Genomic DNA, 17,667 nt, shown 5'->3' on the forward strand with positions numbered 1-17,667 from the left:
CTATTCCACTAAATTTTGAGGTGGTCCACTACCCAGCAAAAGCTAACTGATACACTGGCCATTTTGCTCAGGATAAAAGCCAATGGCCTAACAGGCTACAAGGCCCAAAGTGATCTGTCTGCCTCTTCCTTTACAGCCTCCTTGTTACTCCTCATATCCAGCACTGGCCTACCTCAGGGCCTTTGCCCTGTTCTCTATGCCTGGAATCTTTTTCCTCAGATGTCTGCATAGCTGGCTCCCTTACTTCCTGTTTATCTCTCTTCAAATGCCACCTTATCAGAGACAAATCCCCTTATCACCCTAAGAAAATATCCAGGCACTCCCTACCCATCCCCCTTATCCTGCTTTATTTTTCATTTTAGATCTTATTATTATCTGACAAATACATTAAATATTTATTTCCTGTCTGTCACACACACAAGAGACACTAGAATGTATGCTCCATGAGGGTAGAAACTTTGTCTCTCTTGTTCATCACTGTGTCCCCAGGGCTTATAAGAGTGTCTGGAACTTTTTATTACCAGCATACTGATGGAAGCAGTACTATTTTTGCCAAAGTTGGTGTCTAGGTCTATCACCTGGAATGTTTCTAGAGGCCTCGGTGGGAAAAGTAGAGGCCGTGCTCCATATTAGGACATGTTATATTTAGTGAAGGCTGAATTCCTATAGCACCAAAGACCTAGGAAACATTAAAATAAATGCCCTTTAGGATTCATTCAAGTGGAGCAGCAAAACACTGGCCTGCCACTGGTCAACTCAGAGCTCTGTTCCTTTTGATCAACCCTCCCTTCTTCCCTTTTCTTCCCATCTCTCCCCCATCAGCCTGAACACCAGTTTTTCAGATCCTTAGTTTGTTCACCAAATGATTGGGAAGAAACAAAAACACCAGAAAGTATTATGAGCATAGAAATTTATTTGAATTCAAAATAATATAGCTATATTTAGAATAATGTAATAATTATCTAAAGCAAGTATCATAATTGGCTCTGAAACAGGTCTAAAGATGTCAATTTTTTGAAGTCAAAAAATATGTAATAAGAATGTACAAGGAAGTAAAATATATAAAAACAAGTCTGCTGAGTAGTGGGAGTTGTAGAGGGATATATGAACATACTGTAACTGAGTCCAGATTAGAAAACATGCAGCAACAGGTTCTCCCACTTTACAAACTTTTTGGAAAATAAACCAGTAACCTCAGCAATGCAGCCACCATTTGGTTAACGGGATACACTTACTGAGGGCTACAGGTAGTAATTCACTAGACTTCCCTTCTCTAGCACCTCTCTTCACACCAATGTCTTTTCCTTCCTTTAAGATGGGTTTCATTCCATTGACAAAATATTTGGTTTTATTTGTAAGTAGAGTAAATAATATCCTGATTGAAGTATTCAACAACTTAGTTGAAGATGCCCAGGGATCAAATGTTTCAAACAGGTCAATTCACCTAGTTAGCACAGAGACCATCAGTGGTTTGCATGAAAAAGTTGTCCAGATAACATGTTTGCTAAAAAGACAAAAAAATAAGTGGTTAAAAAAATGGGTGAAAAAAATCCTAGGGATTACTGTGACCTAGACAATCAAAAGCAGACAGGTGAACTTTGATTAAACCCATTTACTTGTGGAGTGAACTAGAAAGAGACTCCAAGACAGAGTTTGGTTTCCAACAGTATCCATGGCCAAAGGGCACGCTCAGAATGTCTCCTCCTCTCGTAGAAACTGGAACACGGATGAGAAGTCTTTCTTTGAGTAGCCCTTTGCACACATCATCCTGTAGATCTGATGCGCCAGGCTGCCAAGAAGGACTGGGCTCTTTGTGCTGGTAGCAGAGTCTTGTGCCAGGCCCAGATCCTAAATCAAACAAGGACAGGAGGGAATACATTGAGAATAGCAGTAAAGGCTCACTCTCGAACTGCAGTTCCCAATGTTTTGGTTTCAAAGAAGGAAAAATGAAATCTGAAAATAAGGGCTACTTATAAGCATTATGGTAAGTTATATATGTATTTTAATAAGTGTTTCCATCTAGCTATAAAACTGTTCCAGACAGAAACCTTGCTTTCTGAGTGTCTTCTCCACTCCCCAACCCTCCTCAGGACCTATTTGTTTTGTTTTGGTTTTAGATAGAGGTCACTACAAGGGTGGGAAATGGTTTTTCAAATCTGCATAAGTGTGTAAGACTGACATAAAGTAAAAAAACAATTTTGAAAAATGAAATGAGGGAAATAAAACTGAAAAACTGAAAACATAATAGCAAAATATTACTTCATGCAATAAATATTTGAAATGTGCTGACAATGTGCAAAGCTGGGACACAATGGTGAACCAGAAAGCCACAGTCCACCCAGTTCACAGTCTACTGAGGAAGAAAGACAATGAAACACTTTATTTATATAATTTGATAAGAGAAGTACTATCACAGGAGCCATGGAGCCACAGCCTAGGGTGCTGGGGAGGCCGTCCAGATCAGAAATATCAGCAGGCATTAGCTAGGCGAAAGCATGGGGCTGGCAGGGAGGTGGTGAGCAACGAAGGATGATCCCAGCAGAGGGAACAGCAAACTGAGAACAAGAGGCATGCGTTCAGCATGACGAAAGCAAAGAGGAGGAATGGGAAAGCAAAAACGAGTCTGGCTGAGGCAAGCATAAGGCGAGACGAGTAGAGATGAACTTCAGTCTCCAATTAACTGAACTATTAAAGAAACTGAAGAGGAGAAGTGACATAATCAGGTTTTTACATTTTAGAAAGCCCACTCTTGCTATGGTGTGGAAAATGAATTGGAGACGATCAGGACGGCAGGCAAGAAGACCAGTTAAGGGCTGCTGTGGTACAGTATGACTTGGCCACAGTCCTGGAGGTGGGGAGCAGAGAACTGGATGAATTCAAGGCACATTCAAGAAGCAGAAGGAAGGAATACCATGGGGAATGAGGGAGAGTAAGCCAAGGACAGGCACACTTGTTTTATTGTGCTTCACTTTATTGTGCTTCACTTAATTGCACTTTGCAGACACTGTGGGTTTTTTCTTTTTTACAAATTGAAGGCTTGTAGCGACCCTGCACTGAGCAAGTCTATCAAGTCTATCAGCACCATTTTTCCAACAGCATGTACTCACTTTGTGCCTCTGTCACATTTTGGCAATTCTCACAGTATTTCAAACATTTTCATTACGATTACACTAATTATGGTGAGCTGTGATCAGTGATCTTTGATGTTACTACTGGAAAAGTTCTGTGGTGCCACAAATCACACCCATATAAGAAAGACAGTGAACTTGTGTGGGTTCTGACTGCTCCACCGAATGGTTCTCTTTCTCTTTCTCTCTCCTTGGTCCACACTATTCCCCGAGACACAAAATAATAAAATTAGGGCAAGCACAGTGGCTTACATCTGTTATCCAAGTGCTTTGGGAAGCCAAAGTCAGAGGATCACTTGAGGTCAGGAGTTCAAGAGTAGCTTGGACATGGCAAAACCCCATCTCTACTAAAAAAATAAAAAAAATTTTAGAAAAAAATTAGGCCAATTAATAACCCTCAATGGCCTCTAAGTGTTCAAATATAAGAAAGAGTTGTCTGTCTCTCACTTTAAATCAAAAACTATAAATGATTAGCCGGGTGCAGTGGCTCAAGCCTGTAATCCCAACACTCGGGGAGGCCAAGGCGAAAGGATTGCCTGAGTCCGGGGTTCAAGACCAGCCTGGGCAACCTAGTGAGATCTCATCTCTATGATAAATCAAAAAATTAGCCAGGCATGGTGGCACGTGACTGTAGTTACACCTACTTGGAAGGCTGAGGCAGAAAGATCGCCTGAGCCCAGCAGGTCGAGGTTGTGGTGACTGTACGTCACTGGTCACTGCATTCCAGCCTGGGCGACAGAGTGAGACTCCAACTCAAAACAAAAACAAAACCAAAACTGATTAAGCTTAGTGAGGAAGGCATGTAGAAAGTCAAGACAGGTTGAGAGGTAGGTCTCTTGTACCAAACACAAACAGTAAGCCAAGTTATAAATACAAAGGAAAAGTTCTTGAAGGAAATTAAAAGTGCTACTCCAATGAATATACATGAATGTTAAGAAAGTGACACAGTCTAATTGTTTACAGGGAGAAAGTCTGAGTGGTCTAGATAGATCAAGCCAGTCACAACATTCCCTTAAGCCAAAGCCTAATACAGAGTAAGGCCCTAACTCTTTTCAAGTCTATAAAGGCTGAGAGAGGTAAGGAAGCTGCAGAAGAAAAGTTGGAAGCTAGCAGTGGCTGGTTCAGGAGATTTAAGGGAAGAAGACATTTCCATAACATAAAAGCGCAAGGTGAAGTGGTAAGTGCTGATGGAGAAGCTGCAGCAAGCTATCCAGAAGATCTCACTAAGAGAATTGATGGAGGTGGCTACACTGAACAGGTTTCACTGTAGAGAAACAGTCATCTATTATAAGAAGATGCCTTGTTGGACTTTGACAGCTAGAGAGAAGTCAAAGCCAGGCTTCAACGTTTCAAAGGACAGGCTTACTCACAAGGGGCTGCTGCAGCTGGTGACTTTAAATTGAACCCAATGCTCATTTACCATTCTGAAAATCCTAGGGCTCTTAAGAATGATGCTAAATCTGCTCTGCCTGTGCTCTAAAGATGAACAGCAAAGACTGGATGACAGCACATGTTTACAGCATTGTTTACTGAATATTTTAAGCTCACTGTTGAGACCTATTGTTCAGAAAAAAAGATTCCTTTCAGATCATCCATCATGATCAAGTGGGCTACATTCCTGGAATGCAGAGCTGGCTCAGCATTCCTAAGTCTATAAACGTAATTCATCACATTAACAGTTGTAAAACCAAGAACCACATGATTATCTCATTAGATGCACACACAAAAAAGCATTTGATAAAATCCAGCATTCCTTCTTGATAAAAACTTTCAAATACTAGGCATCAAAGAAACATTCCTCAAAACAATAAAAGCTATCTATGACAACCTGAAGCCAACATCATGCTTAATGGGCAGAAGCTGGAAGCATTCTGCCTAAGAATTGGAACAAGACAAGAATGCCCACTCTCAGTCCTCCTATTCAACATGGTATTGGAAGCCCTAGCTACAGCAAAGACGGAAGAAAATCAAGGGTATCCAATAAGAAAAGTGGAAGTTAAATTATCCCTCTTTGTGGATGATATGATTCTATACCTAGAAAACCCTAGAGAGTCTGTCAAGAACCTCTTTGCACTGATAAATGACTTTGGTAAAGTCTTGTGATATAAAATTCATGCACAAAAGACAGCTGCATTTCTATACAACAAGAACAAGCAGGCTGAGAACCAAATAAAAAACACAATTCCATTTACAAAAGCCACACACAAAAAAAGAAAGAAATACCTTGGCATCCACCTAACCAAATAAGTGAAAGACCTTTACAATGAGAACTATAAAACACTGCTCAAAGGATGTACAAATGGAAAACATCCCATGCTCATGGTCTGAAAGAATCAATATCGTCAAGATGTCCATCCTACCCAAGGCAATCTACAGATTCAACGCAATACCTATCAAATTGTCAACATCATTTTTCACAGACCTAGAAAAGACAATATAACAATTCATATGGAAGCAAAAAAGAGCACAAGTAGCTAAAGCAATCATCAGCAAAAGGAACAAAGCTGAAGACATCATACTTTCAGACTTTAAACATTTTTACAAGGTTACAGTAACCAAGACAGCATGGTATTGGTACAGGAATACACACATAGACCAACAGAACAGGAGAGAATCTGGAAATAAAACCCTTGTTCCTCAACCAACTCATCTCTGACAAAGCCATCAAAGACAAACACTGGAAAAAGGAAACCATATTTAGCAAATGGTGCTGGGAAAACTGGCTAATCATATGCTTTCTTATGAAACTGAACCACTACCTACAAAAATTAACTTAAAACGAATCAAGAACTTAAATGTAAAACCTCAAACTATAAGAACCTTACAAGAAAACTTAGGGAACAACCTCCTGGACATCAGAGTAGGCAAAGAATTCACGGCCAAGTTGACAAGAGCAATACAACAGGTAGTACCTAATTAAACTGAAAAGTTTTCGCACAGCAAAAGAAACCATCAAGAGAGTAAAGACAAAACCTATGAAATGGAAAAAAATGTTTGCAAGCTATGCATCTGACAATGGCCTAATATCCAGGGTCTACAAAGAACTCAAACAAACTGAAAGGAAAAACCGACCCCATTAAAAACAGGGCAAAGGGCATGAACAGACACTTCTCAAAGGAAGACATACAAGCAGCCAACAAACACATGAAAAAATGCTCAGCCTCACCAATCATCTGAGAAATGCAAATCAAAACTGCAATGAGATACCACCTCCACCAGTAAAGATGGCTATTATTAAAAAGTCAAAACAACAACGGGTGCTGGTGCAGCTGTGGAAAAGAGAACACTTCTATATTGCTGGTGGGAATGTAAGCTAGTTCAGCCTCTGTGAAAAGCAGCGTGGTAATTTCTCAAAGAACGAAAAATTGAGCTTCCATACAATCTAGCAATCCCTTTTCTAGGAATATATTCAGAGGAACATAAATCACTATACCAAAAAAGACACCTGCACATGTTTATTTATTGCAGCACTATCCACAACAGAAAAAACATGGAACCAACACAGATGTCCACTGAAAATGGACTGGAAAAAGAAAATGTGGTACATATACATGATGAACTATTATGCAGCCATAAAGAAGAACAAAATCATGGCCCTTGCAGCAACATGGATGCAGCTGGAGACCATAATACTAAGTGAACTATCATAGAAACAAAGAATTGAGTACTGCATGTTCTTACTTGTAAGTGGGCCCTGATCACTGGTCAGCAAAAGGTGGGATCTGCAGATGCTGGACACAGCTAGGGAGAGGAGGGAGAAAGGAGGGAGGAGAGCAGACAGCAACACAATGGATACTTGGTCCACTATGAGGAAAGAGAGGGCCAGCTAGAAGCCCAAACTTTGTCTTCATGCAACTTATTTATGTAGTAAATCTGCACTTGTACCTCACAACTCTAAAATAAAATATAATAAAAAATAAAGAAAAGATTCCTTCCAAAATATTATTGTTCATTGACATTGCACCTGGTCACCCAAGAGCCCTGAAGGAGATGTGCAAGGATAGAAATGCTGTTATCATGCTGCTAACACAAGACCCATTCTGCAGCCCATGGATCAAAGGAGGTATTTTGACTTTCAACTCTTTTTTTTTTTTTTTTTTGAGTTGGAGTCTCACTCTGTCGCCCAGACTGGAGTGCAGTGGCACACTCCCGGCCACCACAGCCTCAACCTGCGGACTCCAGCAATCCTTCCACCTCAGCCTTCCAAGTAGCTGGAACTACAGGCACGTGCTACCACGCCCGGCTAATTTTTTTTTTTATTTATGGTAGAGATGGGGTCTCACCAAGTTGCCCCAGTGGGTCTCGAACCTGCAGGCTCAGGCAATCCACTCACCTCAGCCTCCCAAAGCACGGGATTACAGGCTGAGCCACCGAGCCAGGCGACTTTCAACTCTTATTATTTAAGAAATACATTTCGTAAGGCTGTAGCTGCCATAGACAGTGATTCCTTAGATGAATCTAGGTAAATTAAAAATCTCTGGAAAGGAATCACCATTCTAGATGCCAGTAAGAACATTTGTGATTCATGGAAGGGCAAAATATCAACATTAATACAAATCTGGAAGAAGTTGATTTCAAACTTCATGGATGACTTTGAGAGGTTCAACACTTAGTGAAAGAGTCACTACACACTCCTAGTTCTCTCCATTAGTTCTCTTGGCAGAAAGAGCAAGAGAACTAGAATTAGAAGTGGAGCCTGAAGATGTGACTGAATTTCTATACTCTCATTATAAAACTTGAAGAGATGAGGAGTCGTGTCTTATAAATTAGCAAAGAAAGTGGTTTCTTGAGATGGAATCTGCTTCTGGTGAAGATGCTGTGAACATTTGTTGAAATGACAACAAAGGATTAGAATATTATACAGCTTAGTTGATAAAGCAGCGGCAGAGTTTGAGAGGATAGACTCCAATTTTGAAAGAAGCTCAACTGGGGGTAAAAGGCTATCAAACAGCATCATATGTAACAAAAAAGTCTTTCGTAAAAGGAAGAGTCCATCAATGAAGTAAACTTCGTTGTTGTCTAATTTTAAGAAATTCCTACAGCCACCCCAACCTTCAGCAACCAACACCCTGATCAGTCAGCAGTCATCAACACTGGTGCAAAACCCTTCACTAGTAAAAAAGATTATACAACTCACTGAAGGGTCAGGTGATTGTTAGCATTTTTCTGCAACAAAACACTTTTAAATTAAGATATGTGCGTTGCTTTTTAGACTTAATGCACACATAATAGACTACAGTATAAATATAACTTCTATACACACTGGAAAATCAAAATATTTCTGTACTTGCTTTATCGCAGGGGTCTAGAACCAAACTCATAACATCTCCGAGGTATACCAGCATGCTATCCAGGTGTATATATTTTTAATTTTGTAATCAGGAAAAAACAAACAAAATAAGCACTATGCAGAAATCAGAAAGTCTGTTAGTCTAAAAAGTATCTTCTGTAGTTGACATCATACATTTTCTAAAGTAGAGATCTCAAATAAGAGGAGGATGACAATTTGTTTTTCACATGACTTAATTAATTTTGCATAAATCTATATACACTCTTAAAGAAGATGTATTTAGAAATTCAGCATTATGAAAAAAAACTTTCTTCTTTTGTGACGTATATGTACAATCCTAATGCATTATTAATAACCAGAAAATTCTTACTGCTTCTATTCTAAGGAGTTGGTAAATTAACATAAATTTATGATGAACAAAATTTTACCAGCTCATATAAAGAAACCCATGCCCAAAAATACAAAAAGCCTAGCCCAGTCTTCTCAGTCAAAAGGCCAGGAATAAAAATGAACAAGATAAAGATTTTTATCTAAGCTAAGTTTTTACTCATTTCCAGTGAGAGAGTGAATCACTATTCTAGTAATTTTACCTTTTAGGATAGGTATACATTTTGTTGAGAGAGAGAAGAGTTATTAGAACATTAAACATATCCCTCACTCTTGGTTAGTGTCTGTGTTTGCCATACCTTAGCCATAAGGGTTGTTCCAAATCCACCCTGATAATTATTAGCCGAGGGAACTCCATCCATCACTCCAGGTACAGGATTATAAGTGTCACTTGACCAGCACCGTCCTGAACTCATATTTAGGATTTTAGCCAATAGTTTTGGGTCAAGCCCTAACCTGTCAAAGGTCAAAGAAAAGAAATGTTAAATGTCAAAATATACAAGTCATGCATGACTTATTTACCTATGAGGATGCCCCACCTTCTCTATTTATTATAAGTCTTCTAAAATCAAAGCAGATTGATATGAGAGTCAAGAATCCAATCTTGAATTATAGAGTATTAAAAGCTACTGATTAAACAAGAACACATTTTGCATTTAGAGAAAACCTTCTGCACTACCCTACTATTAAGAAGAAATAATATATAATTGCATAAAAGTGTTGTTGGCTTATCACACTCATGGGTTTTCTAATCTTTTGGACATTCCTGCATTTATGTGTCACATAAGAACCTTAAACCAATATGATAATCTAAATTCTACATTCTTTACTCACAAAAGATATATTTCAGAAAGAAATATTGACAGATAAACGATGCATCATGGGCGTGTGTGGATGCATTTATATGTATGTTTATTCCTTAAGCTTTTATGAGACAAATGCAAGAGATGAGCCATGAGTTGTAAATGAGCTTAAGAGAAGCTATCATTATACAAGAAGACATTTCTTGTTGCAAACTTTTCCTTATTTATTAAATCTTCATTAGACAATCCTGCTTATGAAGCAAGTCTGCACAGAGTTGTGACATATGCTATCTATTCAGAGACATGCATTATAGTTCTGGGTCAACTGCTGATAAGGTTACTGATCCTGATAAAACAAAGCCTGTCCAAGCGGAAACATCATTTGTTCTATCACTGGGCTGATGGCATAAACGGCTGTTCAATGTGGGCCCTAGAAAAAATAAAATCAAAATGCTCCATTACTTTGATTCTAAAGATATAATGCAGTTTGGGAAGCGCAGTTTTGCTGAGTATCATTGAATCAAGTTTCAAATAAAACTTTATACCTAGCAATTTATTTGGTTTCTTCCATACAGAGAGCCATTATAAAATAACTGTTATGGAAGTTTTCTGCTTTTTCTTAAAACCAATCTCTTCCAGAAAAAAATTTTTTTAATTGAAAAGAGACACTTATGTAAACGTTAAACAAATTGTGCATTTTAGCATGCTTAAATTCTTGTTTACTTTGTGTCCAAAATATACACCTGTTTATTTCACAATCTAAACATCATGACCAATAAAACATTTTTTCTGATGCTAGAGCAGAGGGCTAGGGCTAACAGTCAAGAATATATATGGAATTACCATGTAATACAACTGTTATGTGATCAGGCTTTCAAAGAGTGGCTGTGGTTCATGGAATGTTATGTGCCATGCCACATATCTGAATTCATATGGTGGCCCATGTCATAATAATGGGCATTTACTTAAGATTATAATAGATACAGATCACAAATTAACAATTAGTTAATTTGCTATAGCTGCAAAAATATTCTCTAAGCACAAATGTTGAAGATTTATATATATCTAATACTCTCTATCAGGAGCAAATATTTTTAAAGACTGTAAAACACTGCTTTTCCCCTTCATTTGAAATACAATTTTGGGGCATCATCATTTAGAACTTCTTTTTAAATGGTTCTTCACATTTAAAGCAGCAGAGGTCTGCCTTTCTTTATAACCTACCAGGCTACACTGAGTGGTAGCTCACAAGAGTCTTTACTGCTAAGGAAATTCACTCTATTTCATAATATCACCAAAATGGTGAGCAAAGCTAATTATTCTAACTTCATAAAACCCTACATTCTTCTTGAACGCTCAAGGAAAAATACTGGCACTGATTGATGGAAACCCTTTTTAGTGAACATATTACTACTTAGAAGCATACTGAGGGGCACACACAAAAAAATCAGGTGGCAGTTGTTCCGTGCTCACTCTTCAAATCTGACGCTTCCCCACTGTGCCGATTCCTTCATGAGATGGCTACTCCCTCTCCACTTCCCTCCTGCTGCCCCCACCCACAGTAAAGTATATCATTAAAAAGAGCAAGTTAGAAGTGTTTTGCATTTCATCTTTCTGAGGATTCTTTCCCTGGCACATACATAACTGACAGTTAAAATTAGACATGATATTAAAATCAGTTACTGAAGTCTTCTGTCTTCCACTGTGCCCAAGGCTTGTAATGGTCTGAAACCAGCTAGAATACACAGTAATTGTCATTCAGAGAGTCTATCCTAGAACGTCATGCTTCACTGGAGAAGACTGAGTTTCCATTCGAAATCAACAAATTAATCCAAGACAGGTATCTGAAAGGGCAAGTTTAATAGGAAGCAGCTACTGGGCTCTCAACCATGATAAAATGTTATTGCTGTTTCCCTGTAAATTGGCTGGGAACATATGATACTTTCTGCATAAGAGCCCCATTGCTGTTCAGCAGATATACAGCTCAAGCCATCAAAAGGATGACAGTCTGTCAGTCCCCATAATAACTTGCCATTGGATGTGGTTCGGGAGTGCATGCGTGCATGCATGTGGCTTTACAATTGCTGGAATGTTCTCTGATATAAACAGAATAAATTCATTGTTCTGACCGCATATAAATGCATCTCAAATAAACGTCACTGTGTCAAATCTATTCACCTCTAAAACAAGAATTTTAAATGAACTTTTGAAAGAAGTAAAAATTATGCATACACTGTTAAAAAAAAAAAATTTAAAGAGAATCCAAACCTTTACCTTCATTATAACCAAAGCTTGAAGGGTCAAAAAAGTTTGTTCACTTTATATTGTCTGTATCTATATTGTATGGTTTTATGTAAGTACAAAATAAATTATGTCACTAAACTGAGATGTCTGTATCACAGGAACAGTTCTAGAAATGAAACATCTAAGATCATGTCAACTGCAATCAATCATTCGCTTATTCACCAATGTTTACTCAGATTTTTCATGTGTAGGTGTTACCCGTGGAGCCAAGAGGACTGCCTGCCAGGACGGCTGAGTTAAGACACACCCAGGTAACTTTTACCTGAGGCAGGAGAGATGCCACATCCTATCCACTCACTCATGCATCCCCCTCCCTCCTCTCCTTGTTCATTAGACAAATCTTCACTGAGTGCCTATCTCCTGCCAGGTATGTCAAGATACAGCAATGAGTAGACAAAGCCATTCCCCTTCATGGAGCTTACATTCTAGATAGGAAGACAGGCAATAAACAAACAAATAAATATGTAATGCCAGCCATAGTGAGACATGCTATTACGAAAAAACATTAAAGTACAATTCAATCCAAATACTAACCACTTCAACACAACCACAAATATCAGTATTTACCCTGTATTGAGTACCTACTATGTGTCAGGAACTATTTTAAAAGATTTACATGGACTAACTTATTTAATCTTCACAACTACTCAGTGGATAGATACTATTATTTTTGTCATTTTATACATTAAAAAAAGCTTAAGTCTGTAGCACAGCTGGAATGCAGACCTAGATAGACACACCAAAACTCTAACCATCTTGAGATTCACTGAGTCATGTGGTAAACTTAATAGTCAACTAGTCAATATGATGACATTTTATCAGTTTATTAAGAAATCTGTAGTGGGAAACTGCCAGGGGAGGGGAGGGGAGAGGGCACACTTCATCAATAAGGATACCTGATTTCAAAACAGGGAAAGTGGGAACCAAAGTGAGACTCAAACTCTACCTGTACAATGACCATTTGTATACCTAACCCATCTTTAAAACAATAAAATAAAGAAAGAAAGAAATTTATGAGATAGTTAAGTGAATCATTTAGATTGACATGGTCTTAGATATTTTATTTCCAGATATGTTACTGTGACACAAACATCCCAGGTTAGTGACATAATTTGTTTTGTTCTTAGGTGAAACCAGATAGATACAGAGAATACAAAGTGAACAAGTGTTTTAAACCATTACAAATTACAAACTTTTTGCCATTTACAAATTACAAATCATTTGCCATATTTATTAGAGTATACAATCAAGAGGCTTCAGTCATCACGTAAAAAAAGGCAACACCTTCTAAGGGTAGTAACCAAGAAACTAAAACTATACTCGTGGGAAAGTTTTCATTTTGAACAGATTTCCTGAAGTTCAGCTGTTTTAAGCTTCTTTTGGTGGAAGACAATATGGTAGTTGTTAGAGGGGCCTGGACCCTGGCTGGTAATGCAAATAACTTATTACACCACTGACTTTTAAAAAAAATCAATTTCCAGTGGAGCAAAATTTTTAAAAAAACACCTCACATTATCAATATTGTTTTGAATACAAGTAGGGTACTTTCAGGGCCATAAGACTACACTTCTAACTCCTAACTAGGAACCCAATTAGAAAGTAGAAAGGTTTAATAAAGAAGAATCTCAAAATATATTGTATACCAATATTTTTTACTCTTTACTTTTTTTTTTTTACAACATTTAAAAATTTCACTAACATCCATAAGGATTCACTATAAAAGAGCAGAGTCAATATGAACTTTAAACTGTAAGATTTTATTCTTCTGTTTATTTTTTAAAAGGGAAACTGTTACAGAAAAATCACTAACTTAAGAGAATGAAATTAATTAAAAATGATCACTTCATAGGAACAGGTGACGCAATTTGTAAATGTTGACATTAATATGCTGGAAAAAATTCACTTCAGAGTGAACAGAATATAAATGTGGCTAAACCACTTTGATGCTATACTACTTTGAGGGAATTTACTACTTGGGAATTTATGCTGGCTGATACCAATTTTCTCTTTCACCTTGCAAAGCTCAATAAATCGTGGCCACTCTCTATACTCTATTAGAGAACAATTCTGTCATTTTAAACCACGTCTGCAAACCATGGAGAAAAGAAAATAGCAGAAGCATTCATTTTTAGGACTTTCAAATCACTGAGAATCTTTATAAGATAAAATGACAAAATTCTAATGTTATGAAAATAAGCAATTCATTAGTACAATCTGAAGTACTAGAAACTTATAAATTATTATTATTATTATTATTTTGAGTTGGAGTCTCACTCTGTCGCCCAGACTGGAGTGCAGTGGCTGCTCCCGGCCACTGCAGCCTCGACCTGTTGGGCTCTGGCAATCCTTCCGCCTCAGCCTTCCGAGTAGCCAGAATTACAGACATGCGCTACCACGCCCAGCTAATTTTTTGATTTACTGTAGAGATGAGGTCTTGCCTGCCCAGGCGGGTCTCGAACCCACGGGCTCAGGCAATCCACTCACCTCAGCTTCCCAAAGGCGCAGGATTACAGGCTGAGCCACCGAGCCCGGCTACTTATAAATTATTTTAACAGTTAAGTAAAACTAGTGAGTTTCTGCCCTATATTCAGACTTTTAAAATATATTTTATATTACACACACACACACACACACACACACACACACACACACAGATATATACATATGTAGAGTTTTGGAAAATTTAAACATTTTAGAGTTTCATACTTCCAAATATGATTTTGGTCACAGTAATAACGGTCAAGAATAAGCTTCTGCTTTTTCATTGCTATTGGGAATTTTATCACTTTTCATTTTCTCCTTGAAAATGAATCCATGATAGTAACCAATGGGTTTCACGTCATTGTACACATTTTGTTCAAATGATTGGCCAACCTTTCTTCACTAGTTGGTGTTTGGGGTACTTCTACAAGTACTTACCCTTTACAAAACTTCATTTTAGAAGGGCAAATGATTGTTTAATAGGAATTTTGACAGGAAAATTATTCAAGAAATGCCAGAGGATGCATCACTATGCCTAAGAACATCCTGACCCAGTGAGGTTCAAGGTAAGAAGTAGAACACAGAATAAACTGGCAAAGGGGGTAATTTTAGTATATAATAACTTGGGCTCACCTAGGCTTTTACTTTGTATGATATATTCAGTTATATCCAGAAAAATGAATACAAATTTCTAAAGATATATATGCATACTAATCCTGTTGTCAACACCAATTAATTTTGTATGCAATCTGCATTCCAGAAATTTACATTTTCCTCTTCCATGAAATTAGTCTGGAGAATGAACATGAAAACAAGTTACTAGTAACCAGTTTTTCAATTATGATAAGTGACACATAGCTTAAAACTGGTCAAAAGACAGACATAACACTCTGAAAAGTCCCCTATATACTACCACTTTTATTAAGGCTTTGTACAGATTTGCCTCACCATCTTATAGACATTCAATTTTAAAATGTAAATGGTACAGGATATTGATAAACCAATTAGTGCTGATGCAAAGCAAATTCCTCTTTTATCTCAATTACAACATGACAACTTAATAGGTCAAGATAGTTTAACATCTGAGACAAGGGCAATTCAATAAAACAACAGCATCTTGATATGGTAATTAAGAGGAAATTGAATCCATTACTGTGTTTTAAAAAATATCTCAAGCACTTTGGCTCTTTTTATTACTTTTATCAAAAGCTGTGATATGAAACATTCTCTTTTGTGATATTTTTGGTAGCACTTTTAGGGAAATGTGAAGAAAGCATCTGCATAAAAGCATTTTGCTCTTTAAGCATGTCTAAAGTAAGAAATGTATTTTATTATTTTCATGAAATTTAAAACATTCACAAAATTAATTAGGTGATTAATCATATGTAGCATTATTAACCCAAAAGATTAAAGGCTAAAATTAAGACATTAACCTATGCATTCTAAAGGATGATCACAGGTAGGAAAAACAATTCCTGAATCACTTTAAGCAAAGTATGAATGCCATTTCATTTTAATAGAAAGATATATCCTAATGCAAAGTAACTAAACCACAGGCAAATTAAAATGAAAGTGTTATGTATATGAATGGCAGTTTTATGAATGCTATCCAATTTTCATCCCGAGAATGAAGCACCAAGAACCCTTTTAGTGCAGATTTTGGGGACTATATTTAAAATAGGTACATAAAACTAGTCACTTGGTAGCATAATACTCAAATTCACTATACATTAAAACTGTGTTTTATACAAATTTGTCCTTACACTGCCAAAGCATGTTTAAATTTTATAATAAAAATGTTTCTTGCATTTCAACGTAATAGAAGAACTGTGGCTCCCATATAAAAAGGATAATAGAACTTCAAACGCACAGGCAATACATTTTATGGCTATGGAAAAGAGTATTCATGCTCTCCTGGGTCTGATTGCTCATCCAATAAGCAAAGTCTATTAAAGTTCAATAATGAAGTACTTTCAAAATGATCTTAGATCAACTCATTTATCTCTCACAAACATTACTTTTTTTAACATCAGAAAATCAAATAGAAAAGCCCATAAAAATGTTAACATATGAAAATGTACTACTCAACAAACCTGATTCCAAGATTCATAGCTTCAGCGGTTCCAATCATACTAATAGCTAACAGCATGTTGTTGCAGATCTTTGCAGCCTGAAAATAAATTAAATATACATTAAATATCTTTATTTTCAAGCTATGATTCATAGAAAGGCTCTCCTCACCCAATTCCATAGGCATCTTCCTAAAATATATAGCACTCAACTGATGATTCTTTCAAGTGGGGAAGGGAACATGGTACAGTAAGCCTCATTCTGAACCTAATATGCTATTCCAGAGCAGACTCGGGGGCCTCTTCCACTAGGTAATAACCCCGCAATGGTGAAATGGTAACCAAGCTCCTACTAGGGGCTCAGCATAATTGCTCTTTAAGGGATGGAACGTAAAATCTAATTGGGAAATGGAAGTAATACATTACATGAAAAGGCAACACAAATAAATGAGTGGCAAACTGTATGGTAGAGGCTATAAGATAGAGACAGCAGGAGGATTTCAGAGAAACAAGACCACTGAAGGTAGGAGCAGAGAGGAGGTGGAACCTAAAACCACATCTTAGGAGGCCAAGGCAGGATTTAAATAGGCAAGAAAGAGAAAGAAGGAGATGAGGGAAGAGGTAAATATAATGTAAGAGGGATTAACTATGTAAGAGCATGAGTAGTTCCTGGGAACATAGGAAAACTGACTCACGTGCATATGTTTTAAGAAATGATGAGAAATTTGATGGTTAAGACTGAGTCAAGAGCTAGTCAGCTATGAAAGTTAGGGTAAAGAATTAAAATTTATCATGGTAGGAAATAAAGATCTATTCAAAATTCCAGAATAGGGAAGTACTATGATGATACAAGCATCATGATGGAGTTGGTTTGGGTTCTAGTGTTGGGCAGAGTGGGAAATTTGGCATTCAGAGACCTATGAGGCCACTGGGTAGTAAAGCAAGTGTGAGACTATGAAAGAAAGGCCAAGAATGTGTGGAATAGACATGTGGACATGATGATTAACAATGAGTTACTGTAGCAAAAATCAATAGGGTTTGGAGATTGACTGGACAAGAGTATGGAGACAATAAATATATCTAAGATAATACCAAATTCTAAGTGAGATAAAGAGGGTCTCAGTGACTAGGATAAAAGCATTAAGAAGAGCCGGGCTCGGTGGCTTAGCCTGTAATCCCACGCCTTTGGGAGGCTGAGGTGAGTG

The 17,667-nt window shown here is 37.4% G+C and overlaps 1 protein-coding gene across 1 annotated transcript in view; it reads right to left on the minus strand.

The window, feature by feature from the left end:
• Positions 1-893: 893 nt before the first annotated feature.
• The window catches only part of HIBADH (3-hydroxyisobutyrate dehydrogenase), a 32,762-nt gene continuing 15,988 nt past the window's right edge, over positions 894-17,667 (minus strand). The window contains exons 3-5 of the mRNA XM_008063848.2: positions 16,487-16,563; positions 9,105-9,261; positions 894-1,848 (exon numbers count right to left, since the gene is read on the minus strand). Coding sequence (XP_008062039.2) covers positions 1,690-1,848; positions 9,105-9,261; positions 16,487-16,563 — 393 coding nt within the window. The 3' untranslated portion in view covers positions 894-1,689. The remainder of the gene's footprint in view (positions 1,849-9,104; positions 9,262-16,486; positions 16,564-17,667) is intronic.

The sequence above is a fragment of the Carlito syrichta genome, unplaced genomic scaffold, assembly GCF_000164805.1.
Source record: "Carlito syrichta isolate Samal-C Ts95f unplaced genomic scaffold, Tarsius_syrichta-2.0.1 Scaffold307093, whole genome shotgun sequence".
Taxonomy (NCBI): Eukaryota; Metazoa; Chordata; class Mammalia; order Primates; family Tarsiidae; genus Carlito; species Carlito syrichta.